Consider the following 23157-nt stretch of genomic DNA (forward strand, 5'->3'; position numbering starts at 1 on the left):
TTTTCTAATGTACACTCCCTTGGCCATCACATTTCAACATTTATATTAAACTGAAAAGAGTGAAACAATGTCATCCAGTCTTATATATCAGATGCTCCTTTAACCCCTTGTTTATTGTGGCTTCTGGTAAGACCTGTCCACAGCGAGAGCATCTGTGTAATGATGGATCAATGCCCAGGGGTTACTTTATAAACACTATGTATGTTGCTAAGCTTCCCCCTCTCACCCAGTCCATCATAATGTGAGAACTACAAAACCCTTTTATGTAGTGTTTCATGGCCCATAGCAACAGCAGATTATCGGATGTTTATAAGTCGTATTAGATCCCTCATAAACCTGTCTGTGGAGAAAAAAACATTGCCTTCTAGATGTTTGGCTATTTTAAACTTTTGCAGCTCTGGTTGATGAAAAAACAAAACAAGAAATATTTCTCAATAATTACAATACTGTATGATTGTTGTAGTTGCTTCATTTTATTGAAAAGGATGAAATGAAAGTGAAAGGCTGTCATAATATTCTGCTTAACATATTTTGTATTTTATTAAAGAGAATACTTTGCGACATCAAATTATAACAGTTGTATTTTTTGTTTATTTTTGCACAGTCCCTTTAAGAGGTAAGAAAGAAACACTGGTCAGACCTGTACCACAGTAATAATACTGTTGTTTATATTCTATTCGCGGACTCTGTTCCTTGTAATCCAATTATAAGATAACATTGAGACCCCATGCTGCAGATATAGGGCTCATTGGATTAGCGCCAGCCTTTACAGGGTACGTTTGAAACATGACACAATCGAGAGGTTCATATTACTACAATGTATCAAACCTGCTGCTGTTGTTACGTAACAAGAGCTGTAACGTGCGTTCTTGCGTAACACTCGGAGTCAGCGCGTCCCCGCTGCTCGCTCGCTCCCGCCTGGTCGAGCATGCGCAGTCGTGCCGTGGTCTGTCCGCCATTGAGACACACGATCTCAGATAGAAACAGGTCAGAGGCAGTGACACAGACGACACTCACGTTTCTCCTTTCCTCGTGCTCTGAAGTTTGACGGTTGGCTTTTTAAGCAGAACGTATTTTTACAGTCCGTTTACACGGGTGTTTTCCTGTCCCGAGAGACGTTGATGGACCCGCACAGGATATTTTAGTTGCTGTCCAGGGCGAGTGTGTGTTCCCGTTAGTGGGTTAAGCGAACCGAGCCTGGCTCTGCTCTGGGGGCAAGTGTGCCTGCAGCAGCTCAGCGTTTGATGGATCCTAGAATCGCTTGGTTTCAGCCAGAACAGCGCGGACCCGCCAACAACCTGTGGATGCACATCTGGGAAACGACACAGACGCTAGGAAACCTTTACTTTAACAACAACTGCAACACAACCAGCGCCAAACTGACGAGCAGCGGCGGCGGGGACGGTGCGTCGAGCAACGCGGCCGACAGCAGCGGAAAGACCAAGGATCTTCAGGGGATGTCTGGATCCAAACCCGACAGTGAGGTCTCTGAACAACAGGACTTTATCCCACTGGAAACCAATAACAATAATAACAGCAGCAGTAGGGCGGGCAGGGGTGTCGGCGGAGGGGGGCAAGTGGGTGGCAGTGGGGTCGCAGGAGTGGGAACGGAGTTGCCAAGCAAAAGGAAGAGAGACAACAAGGCGAGCACCTTTGGGTTTAACAGGAGTCTGCTGCTGACAGATGGGGCGAAGGACGTCTACACGGGCACACCGTGGAAGAGCAGAAACTACTCGGACGGCATCGTGGGGTGAGTGCTGACATGAACTTTATGTGTGTGGGGTGTATATGATAACCTCGGTGCTGGGCCCGTTTGTTTGCTCGGATTCAGGAGCTGGCCTACACGTTCAACAGTAAACTCAGGGTTGTTCAGTGCATGTTAAACATGTCATGACCTGAATAAAAAGCTCGATGTTGGACCTGCGACCGTTCATTTACAAAAATAACTATCAGGTTCTCGCAGGTTTACCAGAGGTTTGACATCTGAGTCGTTTCTTCACCATATTTGGCATGTCTAGAGTATCCTTGCAACCCTTCCATTTAAATGACCTGCGTTGGCTTGTCAGCTGCTCCCCTGATTTTCCTCTAGTGCTCGAATACTTGTAAAATTAAAAGTAGCACAAACTCTCTCTAAATCCACTTAGTCTTAAATGCAGAGTTTACTTCTACCATTTTTCATTCACATTTTGTCCCTTTAAACATATATTATAAACTGTTACTACAAAGCTTGGTTACTTTGTGTCACTTTTACATCTTGTTTGAAGGATCACATGGTTACTTATGTTTTACAGTAGTAACAGTTGGTGTTTTGGAAACAATTGTTGCCATGGTAAATGTTTGTGGAAAAAATAACAACTTGAATGAATAGAAGAATAAACTAAAATGGCTGAACAAGAAGTTGATGGCTTATGGACTATTAGATATCTCAGTGGATCTTTTCCATGGCATGCAGGACTTTATTTACTGAGACCAATCCCAAATTGAAAACTCTAATACTTTATGAATTACTGTGTGTGTAATGCATTACATAGATTTAATGTACTGTAGGTACCGCCTCTATTAATTATCTTCCAGTCTGTCAGTAATCTACACCTTGCACTTCACACTCAATGCTCATAAGTCATCATGATGACAGCCTTCTGTGCATGTTTATATTGCTGTAATGACTTGGATTGCTGCAATTGTTTGTGATTTTGAAGAGGTTTAACTCATAAGTGTACTTTACCCAAAAATGAAATTTCTGTTATCTTTTACAAACCCTCGTTTTGTTAAAACCCAAGTCATTTTGTCATTCCTCAATAATCAACTGAAACAAATTTGGATTGCTTATGGATTTAATTTTACATATTTGGTTGTGTGGATGGATACTTTTTTACTTTGGATGGACACAAATGATGTGAGAATTTAAAAATATCTTCATGTGTGTTCTGAAGTAAATGGTGATGAAACGAATCTAATTTTTGGTGGGCTAAAAATGCTCTCAAACCACATTTTTAAATTAATAATTCGTTTTAATGGCGGTAATTTATTGAGGGCATTACATGTCCATAAGCAAATCTTCCAGTATGCCAGAGAGGTCGATTGTCAAATTGTATGAGGTACCTTTTTGAGCAAAGCATGTGGAAGTTGATTGTGTATTCTGGTTTGTGTAGTTGTGTTAGAATTAAAGGTGTACTGGGTGTGGTTGTGGTCTAGTAGGTTTTTTTAAAAAGTGCAGATGGCCCTACTTTGTGATATGTGCAGCAGCTTGTGGAGCCCAGAGCAAAGTACAGCCGACAAGCCTTATCCTCATTTATAGTAATGTTAGCAGAGTGTTTGCATAAGTCCATTCCTTTGTGATTACTCCAGTCTTACAGACACCTTGCATATCTTCTCACCTGATCCCCTCTGACCATTTTTCCATTTGTCATATGAATGAACTCGTGTCAGCTTTACCTTTTAGACATGTGTCAATGCACAGATTTACAAGCAGGGCGGCTCATGCTACAGTTTTCTATACAAAGAGAATATCTGATGCCTTTAAGATTTTAATCTCGTTCTGTAGAGGGATCATTTTTTGTGGGTTTTAGAAAAGCAGGGTGTGAAATTTGCTTCCTTCCTAGAGCAAAGAATATTTCTAACCTTCACATCATATGGATGTTTTGTACACGTGTTAGTTAGAGGCTAATTTCCCACTATAATCCTTTTTGCTGCTCTGTTCGGTGGTGTGAGAAGAGAGACAGATGGTTTTATAGGTGTCTGAATCTTTGTGTGTGTGTGTGTGTGTGTGTGTGTGTGTGTGTGTGTGTGTGTGTGTGTGTGTGTGTGTATGCGTGTGTGTGCATGAAGAGATTTTTCTGTTTATATTTTCTGTGTTGTTGAGCAAGTTGCCTTCCCTATTCTACCCAAAACAAATGCTCCCCCTCCCAGCTGACACACGATCCCCATCTCTGTGATGTCACAGTGCTTCTAGCCAATCAGAGTGAGCTGAGATCCTTTCATCTGCCTGACAGCTATGCTGCAGTGAGAGGAGAAGGGAAATCCTCTCGCCATGCTCAGTTGTGCTGCTGCTGAATTTTTTATGTTGGGTCTTCTGTTCTGAGTGTTTTTTTAAGTATAGGATGAAGTCAGTATAGGACTGGTAAGAACGTTTTTTTTTTTTTAAATTAGTCATTCCTCCCATTTATTTATTCTTTTCGGATTAATTACCAATAACTAATAACCATATCTTATCTATGTATGAACTTTTACCTAACTATACTATTTATGATAAAAGATAAGGTTTATGCAGTGTAGTCCTAATTAGGAAAGGTGTTTTACTAAGGCTGCATTCACAGTGCATTTTTGGGATTTACAGCGACAGCTTAAAGTTTAACTCCTGAAATGTTTTGTTCATTCAAGAGATTAAAGTTGCTTGAATATGTTAATTCAGCTGTGTGATCTAACAGCTGAAGTCACAACCGCATTCTAACGAACCAAAGCGGATAGCGACAGCGTCAAACATGGTGATATCCATAAATTGTGAAGTTTTACCACGATTGACCGTGCGTTAATAAATAAATTAGTCCAGCTGAGGCGTGAGTTCATCCATAGATATTTGAAATAACCAAGAACTGTGTTAAATGCTTTCTATCTGGTTGCAGAGAGTACGTTTGAGCCATGCATCTCGCAGCCTTGCACCCACTAAATTTAGTAGGGATGTCCCGATCAGGTTTTTTTGCCCTCGAGTCAGTCATTTAATTTTGAGTATTTGCAGATACCTAGTGCCGATCCATTCCTGTAAAAAAAGATCCTGGTGCAAATTGTTCTGGGTAATTTAGGTGGAAACAGGGCTTAAGACTCTCTTTATGTGTGTGTGTAAAACAGTGTTATGCAAAATGATGGAAAGTTGTGCGCCTTCACACTAGAGTTTACTGTACTTATTACAGTACAGTACTTATACAGGTACACTGTGCATCCATTGAGCTGAACTGAAATAGACAGATTGCTTGACAGTGCGTTGAGTGAAAATATATCAATGCTAAACTTATTTTTAGCCTCTAACACACACACCAGTGAGTAAAATCTAAGCATTTATTAGTCAATGGCTAATGTGATTTTGTTGCCCAGTCAAGATTCAAGTGATTTACTCGCATTGTAGAGGGTTGTTAAATGAAAAGGCTGAAAAAAATGAATGTTATGTAAATCACCATTAAACAAAATGAGGATGTAGAATGGTACACTTTTTCTTAGTGTTGGTTTCCATGGTGAATCATTAATTCGTTGTTCTGTTGAGAATGTCTTGTGTGTTAACCTTGAACATACTTTGAGTTGGCTGGACTTACTCTAGGACATGTTTTTGGAAACAACTTTAGTAAGCAAGATTTGGGTAAATCAACCAGGTTATGTAATGGCAAGTTAACCTTGCTTTCTGGAATACCCCCTAGAACACAAATAAACTTGAGTCTGTATATGGTTATCGGGTTTATACTGTTTCACATTTTCATGTTGAGAGAAAATAAAGAATATTCACATGCTCAGGTGATAGTTGGCTTCACAGTGTGATAATGATGAGGCCTAATGCAGACGCGACAAATCAATGCATTCCACGCAAATCCAGCCCTACTTCAGTGCTGAGTCTTTTCTTGAAGAGCATTGAATCGATGCAAAGGATATGTTTTTCAAACAAAGACGCTGATTTGTATTCAGTAGGTGTTGCTAAACAGATGGTGGCCTGACTTCATGTCTTTGAATAGTTTTGATCATGTTGAAACTTTAAAGATTTGGGAATTATATCATTTTCTTATAAGGATTTTCACTACATGCAGGTTTTAGTAATAATTATAGTAATTTGTAGTTTTATTTGTTACAAAACATTAAGCAAGGTTATTTCTGGCTGATGCTTTTCCTATTATATCTCTGTTATGTGCAGTTGAGTTAAGAAATATTCATCTATCACTGTCATTAGGGTCAACCCGTTACCATGGGGCATGAGGGAGGCATTGCAAGTTGGTTGAAGGGGGCTAAATGTAATAGAAAACCATCTTTCAGTGCCAGCACATGGGGCTTCCTGAGAGGCTTTCAGTCTTTTACTGATTCCGACACTGGAGGATTTGGAGTTGTGAGAGTGTGCCATCAAAGTCCCTTTCAAGGAAAGTCTCTTCACTTGGCGGCCATATTTGCAATGCCTCCGTGCAGCTTTCAGTCTTATCTATTAATGGATTTATCCTGAAATCTCAAAAACTGCTTGCCGAACATCTTAAATCAGCAACAAAATCTGACATGATCTGGTCCATAAATATTGTTTCTAATACTGGTTTCTATGGGAACTGGAGCTACCAGGTTGGCTCTTTTATATAGAAGGCGGGGGCGTATTCCCCCATTTTACGTGTTGCAGTTTCTCCCATTTGTAAGTAAGTGAACTGTCTTTGTATAACTATAGTCTTTGGTGTCTGTGCTGGAGGAATAACTATCACGTTTAGATCTCTCATCAAGAATTCATCCCCTTTTCTAGGGTGGTCGAAGTGATTAGGATGATGTCAGAATGTGATGCTCATGTTGCTCTTGTTTTTAGACCGGTGGCAGAATGTTTGGAATTTGCGTTGGGGTCAATGACATGACATGAATATTTTTTTGTGCCAGTGCATTACTTTCTTTTAAAAGAATTTCATAAGTTCATGACACACATTGCTTTATTCTTGAAAACCAATTTAGTTTTAATTAATTTACATTTAAATAATTGCTTGCATATTATTTTGTTTCGTTATCTTCAACTCCTAAAAGTGGTGCAACTGTCCGAAACAAATTAATAGCCATAGAAAACTATTTAAAATGGTGCCCTTATAAAAAAACAATTAAGTACATCCTATGGTGTCATTTTTAGTTTTTAAAAATTTAAGATAAACACAATTTATAAATATCAGTTATTTTTAAAGCTGTTGCGATAATTGAAAAACGTTTGTCAAGCAATTTGTATATTCTCAAACTTCATGGTGGCACAACTGCAAACATGGATTGACAAGGTAATAACAGTAAACATAATGCAGATCCAGAGGAGCCCAACTGATGCAAAAATATACATTGCATCTGTTTTGAAAAGAAAAATTTAATTAATTAAACACATGGCTGTTGGTAAACTTTTATTCGATTTAATCAATGCCAGATCAAATGCTTACCTGCTGCAGTCCCCTCAAAGGGGTAGTTCACCCCAAAATCATTTACTCACCCTTTCAAATTGGGTCGTTTTAGATATGTACTTCTTCTTTTGTGGAACATATTTTGATATGTCTCGTTATAGAATGGAAGTGACTAAAACTGTTGGGTTAGAAGCATTTTTCTTCTTCAAAAAAAAAAAAAAAAAGAAAGAAAGAAAAGAAAAGAAAAGAAAAGAAAGAAATTGTTCCGCTGAAGATGGAACAACAAAAGTGCGTAAATGATGACAGAATAACATTTTTTGGGTAGACGATTCCTGATCAAAGTGCAGCATGATAAGATAGGAATAATGAATGTATATTTGTTGATGGCAAATAATTTAGAAAGGCTCCATAAATTATATAAAGAGGCAACAATTAAATGTAACGTCCATTGTAGGATCCTCAGTATCTAAAAATATATTATAAAAATAATATATTGTACTGGTAAACCTTCTGTTAAATAACAAATTTAAGGTTTGTAGAAGGTTGTAGAAACTATTCAAATTAAAATAGTTATTCGTAATACAAACTGTTCTTAAAGCAGATTTACTCACTCACATGCAACTCCTAAATAGGAAAGAGGTTTTTATATTATCATTATTTATTTATTTATTTATTCTTTTCTTTTTCTTTAGAGAAATCTTTCACATTATTCCTGTGGACTGATTGGTTAACTTTTGTAACTCAGCTGTATTTTTGGAACTAATGGCTAACTTGGATGAAATCAGTGGTCTTTTTACACCAGATCTAGAAGATCAAAATGCAAGTGCAACTGAGCTGTTAGTGCATATTGAATGACAGATTGCGTTTAGCATGTGTGATCGGGTTTAGTTTGAATGTGGATTGTCACGGTCTGCTGAGCATTGAGGCTGCAAAGCAACAGACTAACTTTACTTACTCAACTGACAGCAGGCCATGCTCTGCCTAGCAACATGAAATGGACACTTGTTTATGCTTTGCCCCATGAATGTACCAGGGAGGTTTTGGTAAGACTTGAGTCAGAGTTGGGTGGGTACCCTTTGAACTTATGTAATCGCTCGAATGTTACTGATTCATCACAGAACATTGTTGAATACACATCTTAGATGAGAGTTTAACATGGAGGTTCAGTCAAAATAAGGCAATGTTTTGGCATTTAACCCATCTAACCCATTGACCATCTGTACGTTTCACACAGAAGCAAGCACTGTTTGTTTGGCCCTCTGTCTCAAAATAAAAATTGGTCAAGTTGACACAACCTCAAAATAGAAATGTGAAGGCAACACATTTTGGTGAGATACTTATCCACATGAGTTATTGCAGGGCCATAAGAACAATTTGGGATGGAGAGGGCAGATTATAAATCTCATCAGTCTCTCTTTACAAGTATGGCTCAGTTTGTAAATGCCTAGCTGCTACTGAAACACGAGATGCACTACATGACCGAAGAACGTTATTTTTTTTTCTATCTTTTGAAAGTTTCATTTGCCATCAGCAAAGGTGTGCAGACTATCCAAAATCTATACTCAAGTGAAAGTACATGTAAATAAATAAACTGAACAAAAATATGATTAAAAGGAAGGGATTTTAAGGTATTTAGTCATACAGAAACTGTAACCATATAAAATGACATTTAACTTTATAAATAAAATATACATTACAAATATATTTTGACAGAAAACAGTTATGTGTATGACGTTTTGACATATATTTCGACAGAAAGCAGCGCTTGAGTCTTGAACGTGAATGGTTTAAAATCACTTTAAATCACTTTTTCTGCAAGCGCGCTTTGGACGCGCGGGTCTAGCGCTTGAATGGATTGAAGTCATATTAAAACGCACATAGGAATAGATGAGGAATATCAAATTTTATTTTATAACAAGTATTCCTGACCTTAAGTATTTGTTTCCAGAATTAATAGATTTTTTATTTCAAACTGTAGCCTTTGAAGTTTTAACAGAATTGACTCAAATGAGGGGAAAAAAAGACTGTTTGGAATAACCTATGCATTTCTTAACATGTATTTAATTAGGAAAGTCGTCAAATGTGATAAAGTAAAAGAAGTTTTTTTTTTTGTCATGAGAGATGCAGTCTAGTTAAAGTAAATGTACCTACCTATATTTTAAATCTATTCTTTTCTTAAAATAACAGCTGGGTAAATGTAGTGTGTTACTACCCACCTCTGGTCATTGGCTCAGTTCACTAACTGTGTCATGACTCATGAGTATTAATTACATTGTCATTTTGGCCCTGAATGATTGACATTTGTTGTTAGGTGAGCACTAGCCATAAGTGGGATTACTGCTTACTCCTTTAACGTTTGTTTAGTTCAGTGCCAAAGCTCTCAGTTTCCAGAGGATTCTGCTCACTATTACATGACCAAATACATTTTTTCCTTCATAATGCAACCAACAGCAGAAAAGGGCAGATTCATTTAGTCATTTCTAAAAGTGGGTCAGGTATGTCTCGAGAAGTGTGCTCTCCTTCCACGTTTGTTGAACTTTTGTTAAAGATGGACTGCTGAATGAAAAATAAACTTGTTGGATAAAAATATCCCTTTGGCTCGAAATAATGAGTGGGTCTTTTGGTCTACTTTGTAATATTGACAGCACCATGCATTTAACAACTAAGGGTTCAAAACATGTTCACTTAAAATGAGCTTCAGAACTAGAATGTTTCCATTAGTCAAAAACATTTCTAGTTTGATTAAATGTCCATGAAATGCATTCATTACATGGATTATAATCTGCCTCATTATACCTCACAATTAGGGATGCTCATTTCGGTTAATTTTCCCGACCGATCGTTTAATAACCATTAACTCATAAGATTATTGTATTGAATTGGCATTACATAAAAATACAATTGACGAGTGTCTGTGACCCATTAAAAATACTTTTTTTCACGTGTTTATTTTACTGTGCAAACAGCCGAACATACAGAACAGCTCAACAACAGAACCTATTCACACTAGAGCCCTGCATTTATGCCCGAGCCCGATGGGACCCAACTTTTTTTCGCCCCTAGGGCCGGGCTTCGGGCATATTTTCATGTCATACCTACTCGGGTTGGGATTCGGGCCTTATTTAGGCTTCTCCTTCGTTTTATATTTATTTTATTAATTAAAAGAAACAATGAGATGTGCTGCGCTGGTGGAAACAACACAAGACCATAATAGCTTACGCGACTGTCAAGACATGGCTCGCGCAGTAGTGGGAGGTTAAGTGTGACTTATGACTTCAAGTCATGATGCAAAGGTCCCTTTTGGTATGGAAGTACCTTAGGGCCATACAAATAAATGTATCCCAAGACACAAGTGAGATCACACTTTGTATCAGAAAGAAACAGGTTTTTTCAAAAATGACCGCCAATGCATCAAAAGTACTCTAGAGCCCATATCTTTCCTTCTATTATCGCTATAATGACACATTTGGTGTCAAAGTGTACATTTTTTTGGGTCAGTGAATCCAATAAAATTGGTTTCAAGTTTTAAAAAAAATATTCCCCATACCATGACAATTGGGGGTAAATATACACATTTCACATAAAAATTGTCATCAGAGTGACTACTTATATTTTCCTTCAAAAACTTTAATTTTGTATTTAAGCAGTGCAGCTACTTCTGTACATTACATTTGTCCTAAGTAGCATGAGATTTCGACCAGTCAGGAGTAGCCTATAGCAAATCAGATCCTGCAACAACACATCCCACCTGCACCAGGAGCTGTGACAGCTGTTGAGGGTCAGAGGTGACAGGTTAGCACTGAGGTTTGAATGACTTTCTCATTATATAGAAACATGTTTTTAATGTTAGATAACTAGGTTGCTAGTAACTACTTAGCTTCATCATAACTATTCATCTTTATTAAAGCAAGCACATAGCCTACTAGTCCAGGCATTTTAGGAAAAAAGGGTGAACAAATTGCAACAGAATCAAACTCAACTGATTTTGTATAATCAATATGTCCAGAGTACGGAAAAAAAGCCCAGAAGAATCCCATTAGGGAGAGGTTCCAAAAAAGCCCCAAATATATCCTATTCATACGCCTATTCATTATTTTTCTCACATGAATAGGGTAAAACGTTTAACCTTTAGATATCACCATGAAAATTACTGAATTGATTACTTATATCAAGACAAACAAAAAAATGTATTACAAGTCCTTTTTTTATTGTTTGTAAACATGGACAAACGGTGCATAATCTAATTAGCACATCCTTGAGTTGCTCAGGGGTCAGTCAGATCAGATGACAACATCCGAATTTACTATGTCTAATTTCGAAGCAATTGACAGTAACATTTTAGAAGAAACGGTACAGCACCTTAAAACATCAACCTGTGCCCTTGACACACTCCCCACTCTTTTCAAAAGTGTGTTTAACTCTTTAGAAGCAATCTCCTAGAAGTGGTAAACTACTCACTTCTCTATGGGACTTTTCGAAACTGCCTTAAAACTGCAACAGTTAAGCCACCGTTCCCCAACAGTTACATACATGCATATATATAAGAGGGAAAAACATCTAGTATGCGGCAGTCCTGTGGACGAAAGTGCCTTGTTGATGCTAGACGTCAGAGGAGAATGGGCCAACTGATTCAAGCTGAGGCCATCCTTAAAAATATTTTGGTTTGCAGTAACAGTAAACATTTTTTAAAAAAGGGTCGGTAGGTAGGTCAATTTTTTTTTTTCAAATTTTAATGTAAAAAAAAAAGTAAATTTTTGGTGATGGGGATTACGTAGGTATGAATTTAAACTGACTGGGTCTTCAAGCCGTGCCTTCGGGCGCATAGGCTAATTGCAGGCTATATAGACCACAAACAAATTGAAATATTTGTCAAAAACATGTTTATTGCATAAATTTTAGGTGCATTCATTAAGAAAATGTTCCAACCACCGCTAGCTGTCATTTACTCATAGCTGTCAACCCTCCCTTTTTTCCGGGTTTCTCACGTAATTTAGCTCTTTTCCCGCTATCTTCCCGTTTTAGTATTTTCCAGTGATATGTATTGTATATGATATGTATATGTATTCGTATTTTTACACTCGATTGTGTTAACTCAGAACACGCAACTATCTGTGTCTCTGAAGTGGCTTGCACTTGTTGCTAAACCAACGCATATGGTGATATAGACTAGTGTATTTGAATATTAAAAAGATTTTTTTTTATGAATTCAATTAATTAAGCAGCTATAACCTTCTCTTTACTGGTAAATATTACAGTAAACAAACACCACAGACAATGGCAGAGCATTTTTTTCAGACGTTATTTTATTTTTGTAATATTATGTATTGTCTCTGTTTTTTTGAAGAGACACTGCCCCTCTTTCCTCCTTCTTGACAGCCTACATTTAGAATAATAGCTTTGATTAACAATAATGATGAAAAAGGTTTAAAAATCGCGATTGTTTGGATTGTTTTTCCTGCCGTCGAGCCATAGCCATTCACTAAATCAGTGTTTCCCAACCTTTTTTCAGTCAAAGATCAATCCTTTTTAAAATTACAAAAGCTATTCAATCAAGAGTAGTCCTTATCTTTTGTTTGACAGACAGCAGTAAAGGCTACTGCCCCTTTAAGACCTAATACAGGGATATGCTCGTCTTTCAGGTAATACAGGGATATGCTCGTCTTTCTCGACTGTATACAGTTCACTTAAGGCATCAGACAATGTCTGCTTGGATACTCATCAAGATCGACATGTTGACATACTTTTTGTGTGAGTTTGTCCGTTGAAGCGCAAGACTTGAAGAACTCAATATTTGCGCGCTGTGAGACGTGCGCGCGCTTTTGTACCAGCGCAGAGACAGCTTCTCACACTGCAGAGTTCTCATTCGCGTCTTCTGGCGAATATACTGGGTGATGACGGCGAAATGACTGGTCATACGGCAGCACTTGCATGCATTGAACACACTTTACAAAGATAGACCGTTTTGCCCACGTTTTTCTTTTATTATCGCTGTTGTAGTGTAGCCTGTCTCTGAGGAGCCAGCAAGTGTATCCATCGAAAGAACTTTACATAAAGCATTAATTTTCAAGTTACAACCAGTGCCACCGCTCCCACCACGCGCTGCGGTCGAGCAAAACACGCTACCCATAGCAACGCGTTATGACAACGATATTTCAGACTGACAGAGACAAGATAAACGGCTTTTCCGCCATTTGTTACTGTTTTGTACACGTTGTTATATTAATTATAATTCAAATTCTGTTTTATTGGCCACAATATAGTAATGATGAATGTTGAGAGGGGCACTTTTGATTAATTTTCAAAAAGGGCAAGGGTTCAAACCCCCAAAGCCCTCCCTTCTGCAGTGCACTTGCCTGGTGTGTGTAACGTGTCCATGGTCCTGACTCCTGTCACACAATGCGGCGAAATCTCCGATAGGGCTTTAATAGTCTAACGTTACAGTGAATGAGAGAATGAGCCGAAACGAACGCACGTGCAGGCCATAGCATAGACATCCGTTAACCTTAGTGTAAACATAGATGACGTCACGGGTTTTTCTATAAAATAAAGAACGTAGCCTTCGTATGTAGACCCAGGCAATTTATATATATATAATACTTACTAAAATATATTTCATATTATTTTATTACTTTTGTATTAGATGTTTGAAGAGTAAAAAAAGAAATTGGTCGGTCTTAATGCAAATTTACAACCGGCAAGTCGGTCGGACTAAAAGGAAAAAAAAATAATAATTTGAGTCGGCCCTAAATTGACACGGTCGGTCGGGTTACGGCAAACAAGAATATTTTTAAGGATGGCCTGATAGAAGAGCAACTTTGACTGAAATAACCACTCGCTATAACTGAGGTATGCAGCAAAGCATTTGTGAAGCGATAACATGCACAACCTTGAAGCGGATGGGCTACAACAGCGGAAGACCACTCATCTCCACTAAAAATAGGAAAAAGAGGCTACAACAGACAGTTGAAGACTGGAAAAATGTCACCTGGTCTGATGAGTCTCGATTTCTGCTGAGACATTTAGATGGTAGAGTCAGAAATTGGCGTAAACAGAATGAGAACATGGATCTATCATGCCTTGTTACCACTGTGAAGGCTGGTGGTGGTGGTGTAACGGTGTGGGGGATGTTTTCATGGCACACTTTAGGCTTCTTGGTGCCAATTGGGCATTTTTTAAATGTCACGGCCTACCTGAGCATTGTGACCATGACCATCCCTTTATGGCCACCATCGACCCATCCTCTGATGGCTACTTCTAGCAGGATAATGCACCATGTCACAAAGCTCAAATCATTTTAAATTGGTTTCTTGCGCATGACAATGAGTTCACTGTACTAAAATGGCCCTACAGTTACCAGATCTCAACCTAATAGAGCATCTTTGGGATGTGTTGGACCGGGAGCTTCGTGGCCTGGATGTGCATCCCACAAATCTCCATCAACTGCATCAATATGGGCCAACATTTCTTGTTGAATGAATGCCACGTAGAATTAAGGCAGTTCTGAAGGCGCAAGGGGGTCAAACACAGTATTAGTTTGGTGTTCCTAATAATCCTTTAGGTGTGTGTGTGTGTGTGTGTGTGTGTGTATAGTGCTACCCCCACCCTAACTGGGGAATTCCACCCATTTTTAGATGTGAATTTTAGACCCTGAGAACTTTTGTAGGTGACGTCCGGAAAGGAAAGACTAATTACAGCAGTCGTGATCTCAGCCCACAGATGACCAAAATAGTGATTACAATCATCACCAACATGACACTGACAAGTCTTATTTTACCACAGACAGTCCTTGTCACTCCACAAACACACATTTGCAGGAGAAGTACGACTTCCTGTCGTGGGGGAATGTGTGTAAATTAAAGCTATTCATTGTTTGTTGAAGTCACAATACAACAGAAGTAGAGATTTTTTTTGTTCCATTTTGCAACTTACATCTGATTGTAATGGATTAATGGAAAGCAATGTAGTGCAGGGATTTGGTTCTTTGCATAGGTTGTTGATTGAATGTTGATATGTGGGTTTTGCACTCAACATTGAAGGCAGATGAATGTGAGCTTTAAAGTGGCAGAGTTTGATTCAGTCATCAGTTAATTACATGTAGTGGAGATTAAAAAAACATTTCCTCAAAAAAGTAAATGAGGATGATTGTGTGATCAAAGTATTTTTGTGTCGTGTGAGTCAGTCAGCCCACTACAGCAACAGTGGAAATTTTGTTGCATTGCCTCACGTTGAAGGGCTTCCTATAGTGATAGAGTCTGCTCTCTGATTGGCTGACACTGAGAATAAACTACATGCTGCTTGTGCTCTATTGGAGGACACAACAGACTGCTCTGGAGAATTGAAACTGATCTGAACAGCTTATTCTGTGAAACGAAACTCAGGCTCTGTGTGTAATCAGTTTCCCACAGCCAGGGTGGACGACTCGTCTGTGGTCAAATGTGCTTTTTGAACTGTAAAACAGCCTGCTGGGAATTATTTATCTCCAGTTGGATAGTGCTTTCCATTTTTTCCAACCCTTCATTTTGTGTTCGATTCAGTCTTGGTTTGTCAGCTTCTGCTCACTCTTGTCCATTTGTGTTTTGTAACAGTGTTTTTAAAGCAGATGTGGTGAGATCAAGAGGTCATTCAGGCCCTGTGTTTCTCAGTTCCATAGCTGGACTGTACTTTGTTTGTTTCACAGAAGTATCATCTTCTTGATGAAACAACACACGCTTTGCAAGCACACACCCATATGCAAACATGTACTCAGATGACTCTCACAAGCATACATACACACAACCACTTATTACTTGTAGGGCTGTGTTGAAAAAATCGATTCACCAATTCTGAATCGATTTTCATATTAATTTCTAAAGATCGATCCGTAACTCAGAGGATCGATTTCATAATAGGCCTAGATTGAATTTTTATTTGCCACGTCATTGGATTCATGCATGCGCGCGAGGTGGAAGGGCATTAACACAACGAACATGGCAGCTTTGAAAACTCCAGAAGCGCCGCGGACAGAGAATACTGGCTGGCGTTTTCAAAGAGAGCGCCGGGTTTTAAGAACGCCAGGAGCGCACCGAGGCGCTGAGCAAGTATTTCACGCTCGCGCTGAACGATCAGCGAGTTTTACTTGTCGCAGAGAGTTGAAGCATGTTCTTTGAGTAAAACGCAGCGCTCATTACTGTCACTTTTCACCCAGCCGTCCAATCACAGTGGAGGAGGGACGGGACAAACACAATACAGACCAACTTCCACATTCTGCGTGTCGTCATCAGATGACAACAAGCAATAATAACGAAACAAAATGATTTAAAACAAATGCCAGAGAAAATACTTTACATTGTATCTGCAATTTTATATAGAATCAATACAGGAACAAACTACCTGTGATATTAGAAAGACCTCCTCGGATTTTCCGTATCATAACAACAAGCAAGTCTCAACTGAGGAGAAAAAACGCTGCCTGCCAAAACGCTCTCAAGTGCTCACAGTGAGGAGTTTTCAGCTGGCTAAAAACGCTTTGGTGGACACACAGCCTAACGTTATACCGCCGCCACCGTGCTGAAGACCACAGCCGTTCTCACTGCAGCGCGCTCTTACTGCCAAGGAAGTTGTGATGGCTGCGTTGTCATGACGGCGCGCGACAGCACAGCTCTGGAAGGGGGATTGTTCTTTACGACCATCAATACTCCATTAATTTGCAGTTGAATGTCTATAATAATAGTATCAATATGTTGCATAACTACAGTCCTGTAATTCAGGTAACAGCTGGAAAAAAATGCTTTCTTCAAAAACACTAAATCTCGAAGATCGGATCGGATCAGATCGAATTACATAATGATAATCGATTCAAGATCTTGAGAATCGGAATCGAATCGATTCTTGAAATTTGAATCGAAACCCAGCCCTAATTACTTGTATTCTAAATCTATTTGTGTTAATTTTAATGGTTCTATGGAAGTTTGTTTATTGGAATGATTTTGTTAATGTTGTCTGATCTTTGAATATGTCAGAGCTATACAATAAGGATGGCTAATTTTCATATTTTAAAGAAAGTTAATGAATACAATTCAACATTTTTAATGTATTTTGTGTACAGGGAAATTCCACCCATTTGAAACAGACAATGAAACTGAAACACCTGGTTTTGGACCACAATCATTTATTAGTATGGTGTAGATCCTACTTTTGCAGCCAATACATCATCATATTGTTTTGTGAATGGCAGTCCTTCACAGTGGCCAGAGGGAGTTCTTTGGAGTTTTTCCCTCTTTTGCACCTCGCTTTTTAAAACGGCAATTCAAAAGCGAACAAAGCGCAGGCCGCATGGGAATTCATAAGGGTGCAGAGCGATTAATTCTTATGGAAATTGAGCTGCTTTACTAGAGGAATGAACTAAAAATGTTTTGCGTTGCGCCAAAGGACACGCACTGTTATGAATGCTTGTTGCGGCATTTTGGGCGAGAACTGTGTTCTGATTGGTTAGCGTTAGACAGCACACCTTTCAGACCAGAAAAATAAAGTGAAACTAAAGCGCGCAGTTATGCCTGGAAGTGCTGCGATCATGAAATACAGTGCAAGGTGTGCAGCGCCAATCTGTCATATACACAGCTTTATAATGAGAACGCGATTGTAATAGTGTTGTAAATTCTCTGTGCTTTAGTTGCCCGTGTATCGGCATTGTTGTTAAGGAAAGAGCGGATTCAAAATGAGTTTCCCTTTCAAACCATAGCCTGTAAAAAAAACTAGCATTGCCAAGTTCTTGTGCCTTTTTTGGGGGGCAGATGTAAATTGTAAGGCATATATCTGATTATTCTTATAGGTTGCGTTTGATTTAGTTCATTAATCTGCCAGCAAAGCTCTGCAGGGTGGTATTCACAGTTTCAGCTCAAATACAATGTCTAATATTATTTTGTCTGGATTATTTGAGACGTTATTTTGTTTCTTTTTCAAAGACATTTACCATCATCATAATCTAGCATTATTTTGTATAGTCATATGTTCATATTTTCATAGACATCTCATGTTTGTGTCAACATTAATTTTTGTAACAGTCTTAAAATAGTTTTATATCTCCATGACGGAGACGCCCCACCCCACTCATAAGCCCTGGCCATGTTTACTCGTGTACTCGTTTTTTGAGACCTACCGATGATCAGAATGAGATGTGGACAAATTCCCATCCAAAGTCTCTGCAAGTACAGACCGGCGTGCATCCATAAATTATTAATTCAAGAACATTGTTGCAACAATGGAGCTGCGAACGTCACATACTTTTGAAAATGCAGTGTTTAGTTGATCCTGGTAAGCGCTCATTGTCACAGTTGTAAACACGACTGCGTTCTTCCACGAGGGAGTTTGGAATCGTCGCAATTGTTTCCACGTGGGCCGTTAAAAAAACTCAACACGATTCGAAGACGTCCTATAGAATTCAACCAATCAGACGATGACTTCAAAACTCCTGAAGTTTGTCTGAGGCTTAGACTACCAACAGTATAAAGGTTAAAACATGGAAAGCCAATGGCAGGGACGCATTTTCTCATGAAAGACGAGATGACAAAAGGCAGAACAAATCACTCACTGCTCTTGACTAAATAACTTTTAATAAGGGTTCATCTTTATTTATACAGTGAAGGGGAATCAAATTTCTAATTTTATAACAAGTATTTGATTCCTGACCTTGAGTGATTCCGCACCCTACTCAGTGGTCTGTGGAGTCATCAGCATGCGTCTGCAGTGGGTGTGTTCGTGTTGCAGTGGTGGCTGGCTCTGATGAATGCTGTCAGACTGCCTTTGCAGAGCATGCAGGGCAGAACTTTATCATGCAGTTTTGTTTCTCCATCACGATCAGACAAATGTGCTTAGATACCGATTGGACCCTGAGAGACTTATGTGTGTCTGTGATGGTGCTTATGCTCAAAGCTTTGCATGCATGACTTGTTTGTTTATGCAACTTTGGTGACCAAATGTACAAAGACCTTCTTCGAGATAACTGTGCTTTCATTCACTTTTTCCACTTGGACAAGCAAATAGCAGTTGAGCACACCTTTACCTTCCTGTAACCAATTGTTTCATTTGATATGGAATTGGATGCAGAGTTCTTGAATAATTCTCAGCATTTTTGATGAGTGAGTCTCATTCTTAAGTAACAAGATGTCTTGGATTCCCAGAGTGCAAATTGTTCTTCAGGGCGTGATTGTTGCTCATCTGTGCAGTCCATTTCTAAAATTTCTTGGCAAATGAATTTTTTTTAGTTTGCCAGCTCTGGTTGAATGTGTGTGATGCTGGGATTTAAAAGGTTCTCTGAACATCCTGCTCTGCACAGAAAACCACCTTTCATATGCAAAAACTGAATAGAGTTCTCTAAAGATGTAACAAATTAAATGTGGCCCATCAACATTCACTTGCTCTTAAATGTAGAGGAGGGACTAGATTATGATAGAACATTATATTTAAATCTACACTATGCATTTTTTCGCCCCTAGGGGTCACTAACCTCTTATAAACAATAACTAGGTGGAGATTCGACTAATTAAAATTGTGAGGAAACGCAATGTTGTTTCACTTGGTCTACACTATAACTTTTAACACACTCAAATGCAGTTTAGATAATGTTATGTGTGTTATTTTGTTGACTATATGAGACCAGCAGCAGTAAGCTACATCAACATTAGAACATCATACTGATGATGTTATAATATTTCATCGTGTTGAGCTACATAACATTGATTTATTTTATGTACAGATGCAAGAACAGTTGAAGTTTGTTGTGAAGCTCTTGCATCACGAAAATGCCACATCTATACTGGTCCTTTTTTGATTTCTCATTTTGTTCCAAAGTCTACTTGCCATGGCCCATAATATTTGAGTGTGCTGCTAGATGCATGCCGCAGCTGTCCAAGTCTGTTGCCCTTGGTTTCTATGGCAGTAAAAGGGAAAACCGATATGGCGGATATGACGCCATTGACATGCGACTCCCTTACATGTCCTGGTTCATTGGTAAAAATCACAATTTTCTCACGATTTACAAAAAGTTAGACAAATTTGGGATATTGTAAGTACTCAACTGAACAAAGTATATAACACTGGCCTAGTGGGTTTTAGCAAAAATTCTACATATTGCACCTTTAATGTTGGGCCACTTTAGCAGTTAGCAAATATAGAAATAACCAATGCAGAACATTTATTTAGCCACTTTACAGCAAGTCAATTCACTCTGCTATCTTGGTAACATTTCAGGTTGGTTTCCATGTCAGGTAACTCCGACATTAGTGGTGGGCAATATTACCAAAATTGTATATCACAATGTGAGTACTTTTATTCCACGATATATATCTCTATCACGATATAGTTGTTTTTGCTTTAAATTAGGTTTTTATGATATCTCAATTTTGGTTACCATTGAAATATAATTCTTATCACTATTTTCAGTATCATAAAAAAAAAACCTAATAAACTAGCCTCTCACGCTAACTGAAATAAACAGTGATAAAGAAAGTGCAGAGAAAAACAACTACAATAAAACAAAAACACAAATAAAGTAGATCTGAAAAACTAGAAATACCAAGCCTACGTAAAATGTATAACGACGTTATAAAATGTAACACAAAACTGTGTAGTTTTTCCTGTGTAAATTAAATATACATTTATTCTTATTAAATAATTTATTCTTAATAAAAGAAACTTGTTGTTTGATTAGCATTAATATTGATAGCAGGTAAATTTAGTTGCAATTTCTCAGTTCTTTTTTTAACTATTTATGTTCACTTAAAACATAAATTACTTTTTTGGAATGCATTTAAAGGCACAATTAGGTGGCAAAAAAACTGTTCAGTTCTCAAAAGCTCTATGACTAGCGGCTTCATGACGCACATGACTCTCAGATTGAGAAGGTACGCACGTTTAAAAATCATCAGTTTTTAATCCGCAATGCTTAAAAAAAAATGCATGTAAAGAATAAGCAGTTACGTTAGGGTAACTGTGATAGAGATGAGTCCACGATCTCTACCGGTTGACACATTTCTACCAGTAATTTGTGTCTAACGGTATATATATTGCCCACCCATGTCCTACATATTTATCTAATTAAATTGGTGAAACCAAATTCTCCAAGAGAGAAAAATCCTGTTTTATTAGCATGAAATCTGACAAGTGGTGTAAATGTAACTTCTATAGATAATGCTAAATCAAATCAAATTCAAATTGTGCTAAAATGTATTTTTCAGCTAATGTGCATGTCTCTCTCTGCATTCATTTTTATCAGTTCATGCATTCCCTGTGAATCGAACCCTTGACCTTGGCTTTGCAAGCGCCATGTTTGAGCTACAGGAGGGCAATTGGAGACATTACCTAAGTCCTACACGAGCAAACTAAGCACATGTACAGAATGATGACACCACCTGCAGCAGCAGCTATGTGTACACGAGCGAGGACAGAGGCCAGTTTGGCAGGCATGTGTGGATTCAGTCCTGGTCATGAGTTTGGCACCTGACACCAGAAGATTAGTGTTAGTAGGAACTGAAAGAGAATGAGAGGTGATGGCAGGTAGCTTGGTGCAGTCATTTCATGAACATACTGAACATGCATGTCACTAATACGCTGTTTCAGTGAATAAATTGTGCTTTTCAAAGCAGCCTTGATATATAGTATTCTGCAGATGTCTCCCATGGAACTTTTAGATGCTACCATTGCTTAAATTTAGCATTCAGGTTGGAATGAGTGAACTTGAATTTCTGGATGAAGTTAGGTTGAGTTTAATGGCGTGGTGCTTTCTAGGTTTAGATTATTAGAGATGTGTAATAATGAGGTGTCACTTCGCAAGTAGCTACACACTCCCTCTTCCTGACTCAGAGGTTTCACTAACTCTCCCTGCTATAATAACCTGCCTTTTGTAACTAGGGGTTGAATTTGTTTGTTTCTTTTATACTACTGTTTGTGGTCAGTAAGATTTATTTATTTCTTTATTTCTTTATTTATTTTTATTTTATTTTCTCCAAGAATGCATTAAATGTATCAAAGGTGACCGTAAAATCTAAAATATTAAACATCACAAATGTGTTCAACATTGCTAATACATGTTTCTTGAGCACCAAATCAGCATGTTAGGCTATTTTCACTGTAGGCAAATCCTTTTTTTTTTTTTTTTCAAATCAGATCTTTTTAGGCAGATTGTCTATACTACATAGATGCAAACTCCTCACCTTTAGGTGAGAATTCAAATTTTTGAGATCAAAATAGGTTTGAAATTTGCATAGATCCAGTGAGAGTGTTTTGGGGGAGGGGGGTCTGTTCAGACTGATCTTTTTTTCCTTGTTTTGTGAAGTGACATTACAATGAAATAAAGAAATGGGGTTTAACTAGGCAGTAAAGTGTCCCATATTGCTGCATTTGTAACAAGTGAAAGTTTCAGTTCTCAGTGTTAATAAAGAAGCAACGATGATTTCCAACACACATTTTATCTGGTTGTTGTCATCTTGTTTTTCTTTATATATTCAGCTCCCTTACATTTTGTTGTTTTTCCCTGCGTAAAACTTTCTAACCCGTTAGAATTAGTTTTCAGGCAGATTCAAAGATACTTAATAGTGTCTAGAAATGAGCATGAAAAAAGTAAATGTGTTATAAAATATAAATAAAAACCTTGAAGAATGTTTTCTATATCCATGCAATGTTCTCTCATGTTTTACCCCTCACCCGTTTGCATCCCTGATACTATTAATTGCAAGTGATCAAATAAGGTTTGTGTGTCCAGGCTTACCTGTGTGGGCTGCTTTGGTAATGATGTAGGAGTACCCACATATGTGAAAAGGCTTTTAAATCGTATTCAGGAAAAATGGAGGGGCATCATTTGCTCTCTAAATAAATGCCCTGTTCAGAGACGTGCAGAACTCCTGTCGCACAAGAAAATGCAGAGAATCAGTGGACATATATGAATACTTTCGGCATTTCCATCATCAGTTTTGTGCGGTTTTCGTTAAGAGTTTTGTTCATCCGCTGCGTGTTTCGTTAAGAGGACAATTTGAAATACGATTTCAGCAGCCAGAGCATCCGAACTGAGATGGATCCATCTGATCAGGAGCCA

The 23157-nt window shown here is 38.2% G+C and overlaps 1 protein-coding gene across 2 annotated transcripts in view; it reads left to right on the forward strand.

The window, feature by feature from the left end:
• The first annotated feature begins 688 nt into the window (after window positions 1-688).
• tent4b (terminal nucleotidyltransferase 4B) overlaps window positions 689-23157 on the forward strand; it is a 36677-nt gene continuing 14208 nt past the window's right edge. The window contains exon 1 of one of the 2 annotated variants that reach the window (XM_067439964.1): window positions 689-1750. In XM_067439964.1, coding sequence (XP_067296065.1) covers window positions 1245-1750 — 506 coding nt within the window. In that variant the 5' untranslated portion in view covers window positions 689-1244. The remainder of the gene's footprint in view (window positions 1751-23157) is intronic. The other variant, XM_067439957.1, reaches the window with a different exon arrangement.

Source organism: Pseudorasbora parva, chromosome 1, assembly GCF_024679245.1.
Source record: "Pseudorasbora parva isolate DD20220531a chromosome 1, ASM2467924v1, whole genome shotgun sequence".
Classification (NCBI taxonomy): Eukaryota; Metazoa; Chordata; class Actinopteri; order Cypriniformes; family Gobionidae; genus Pseudorasbora; species Pseudorasbora parva.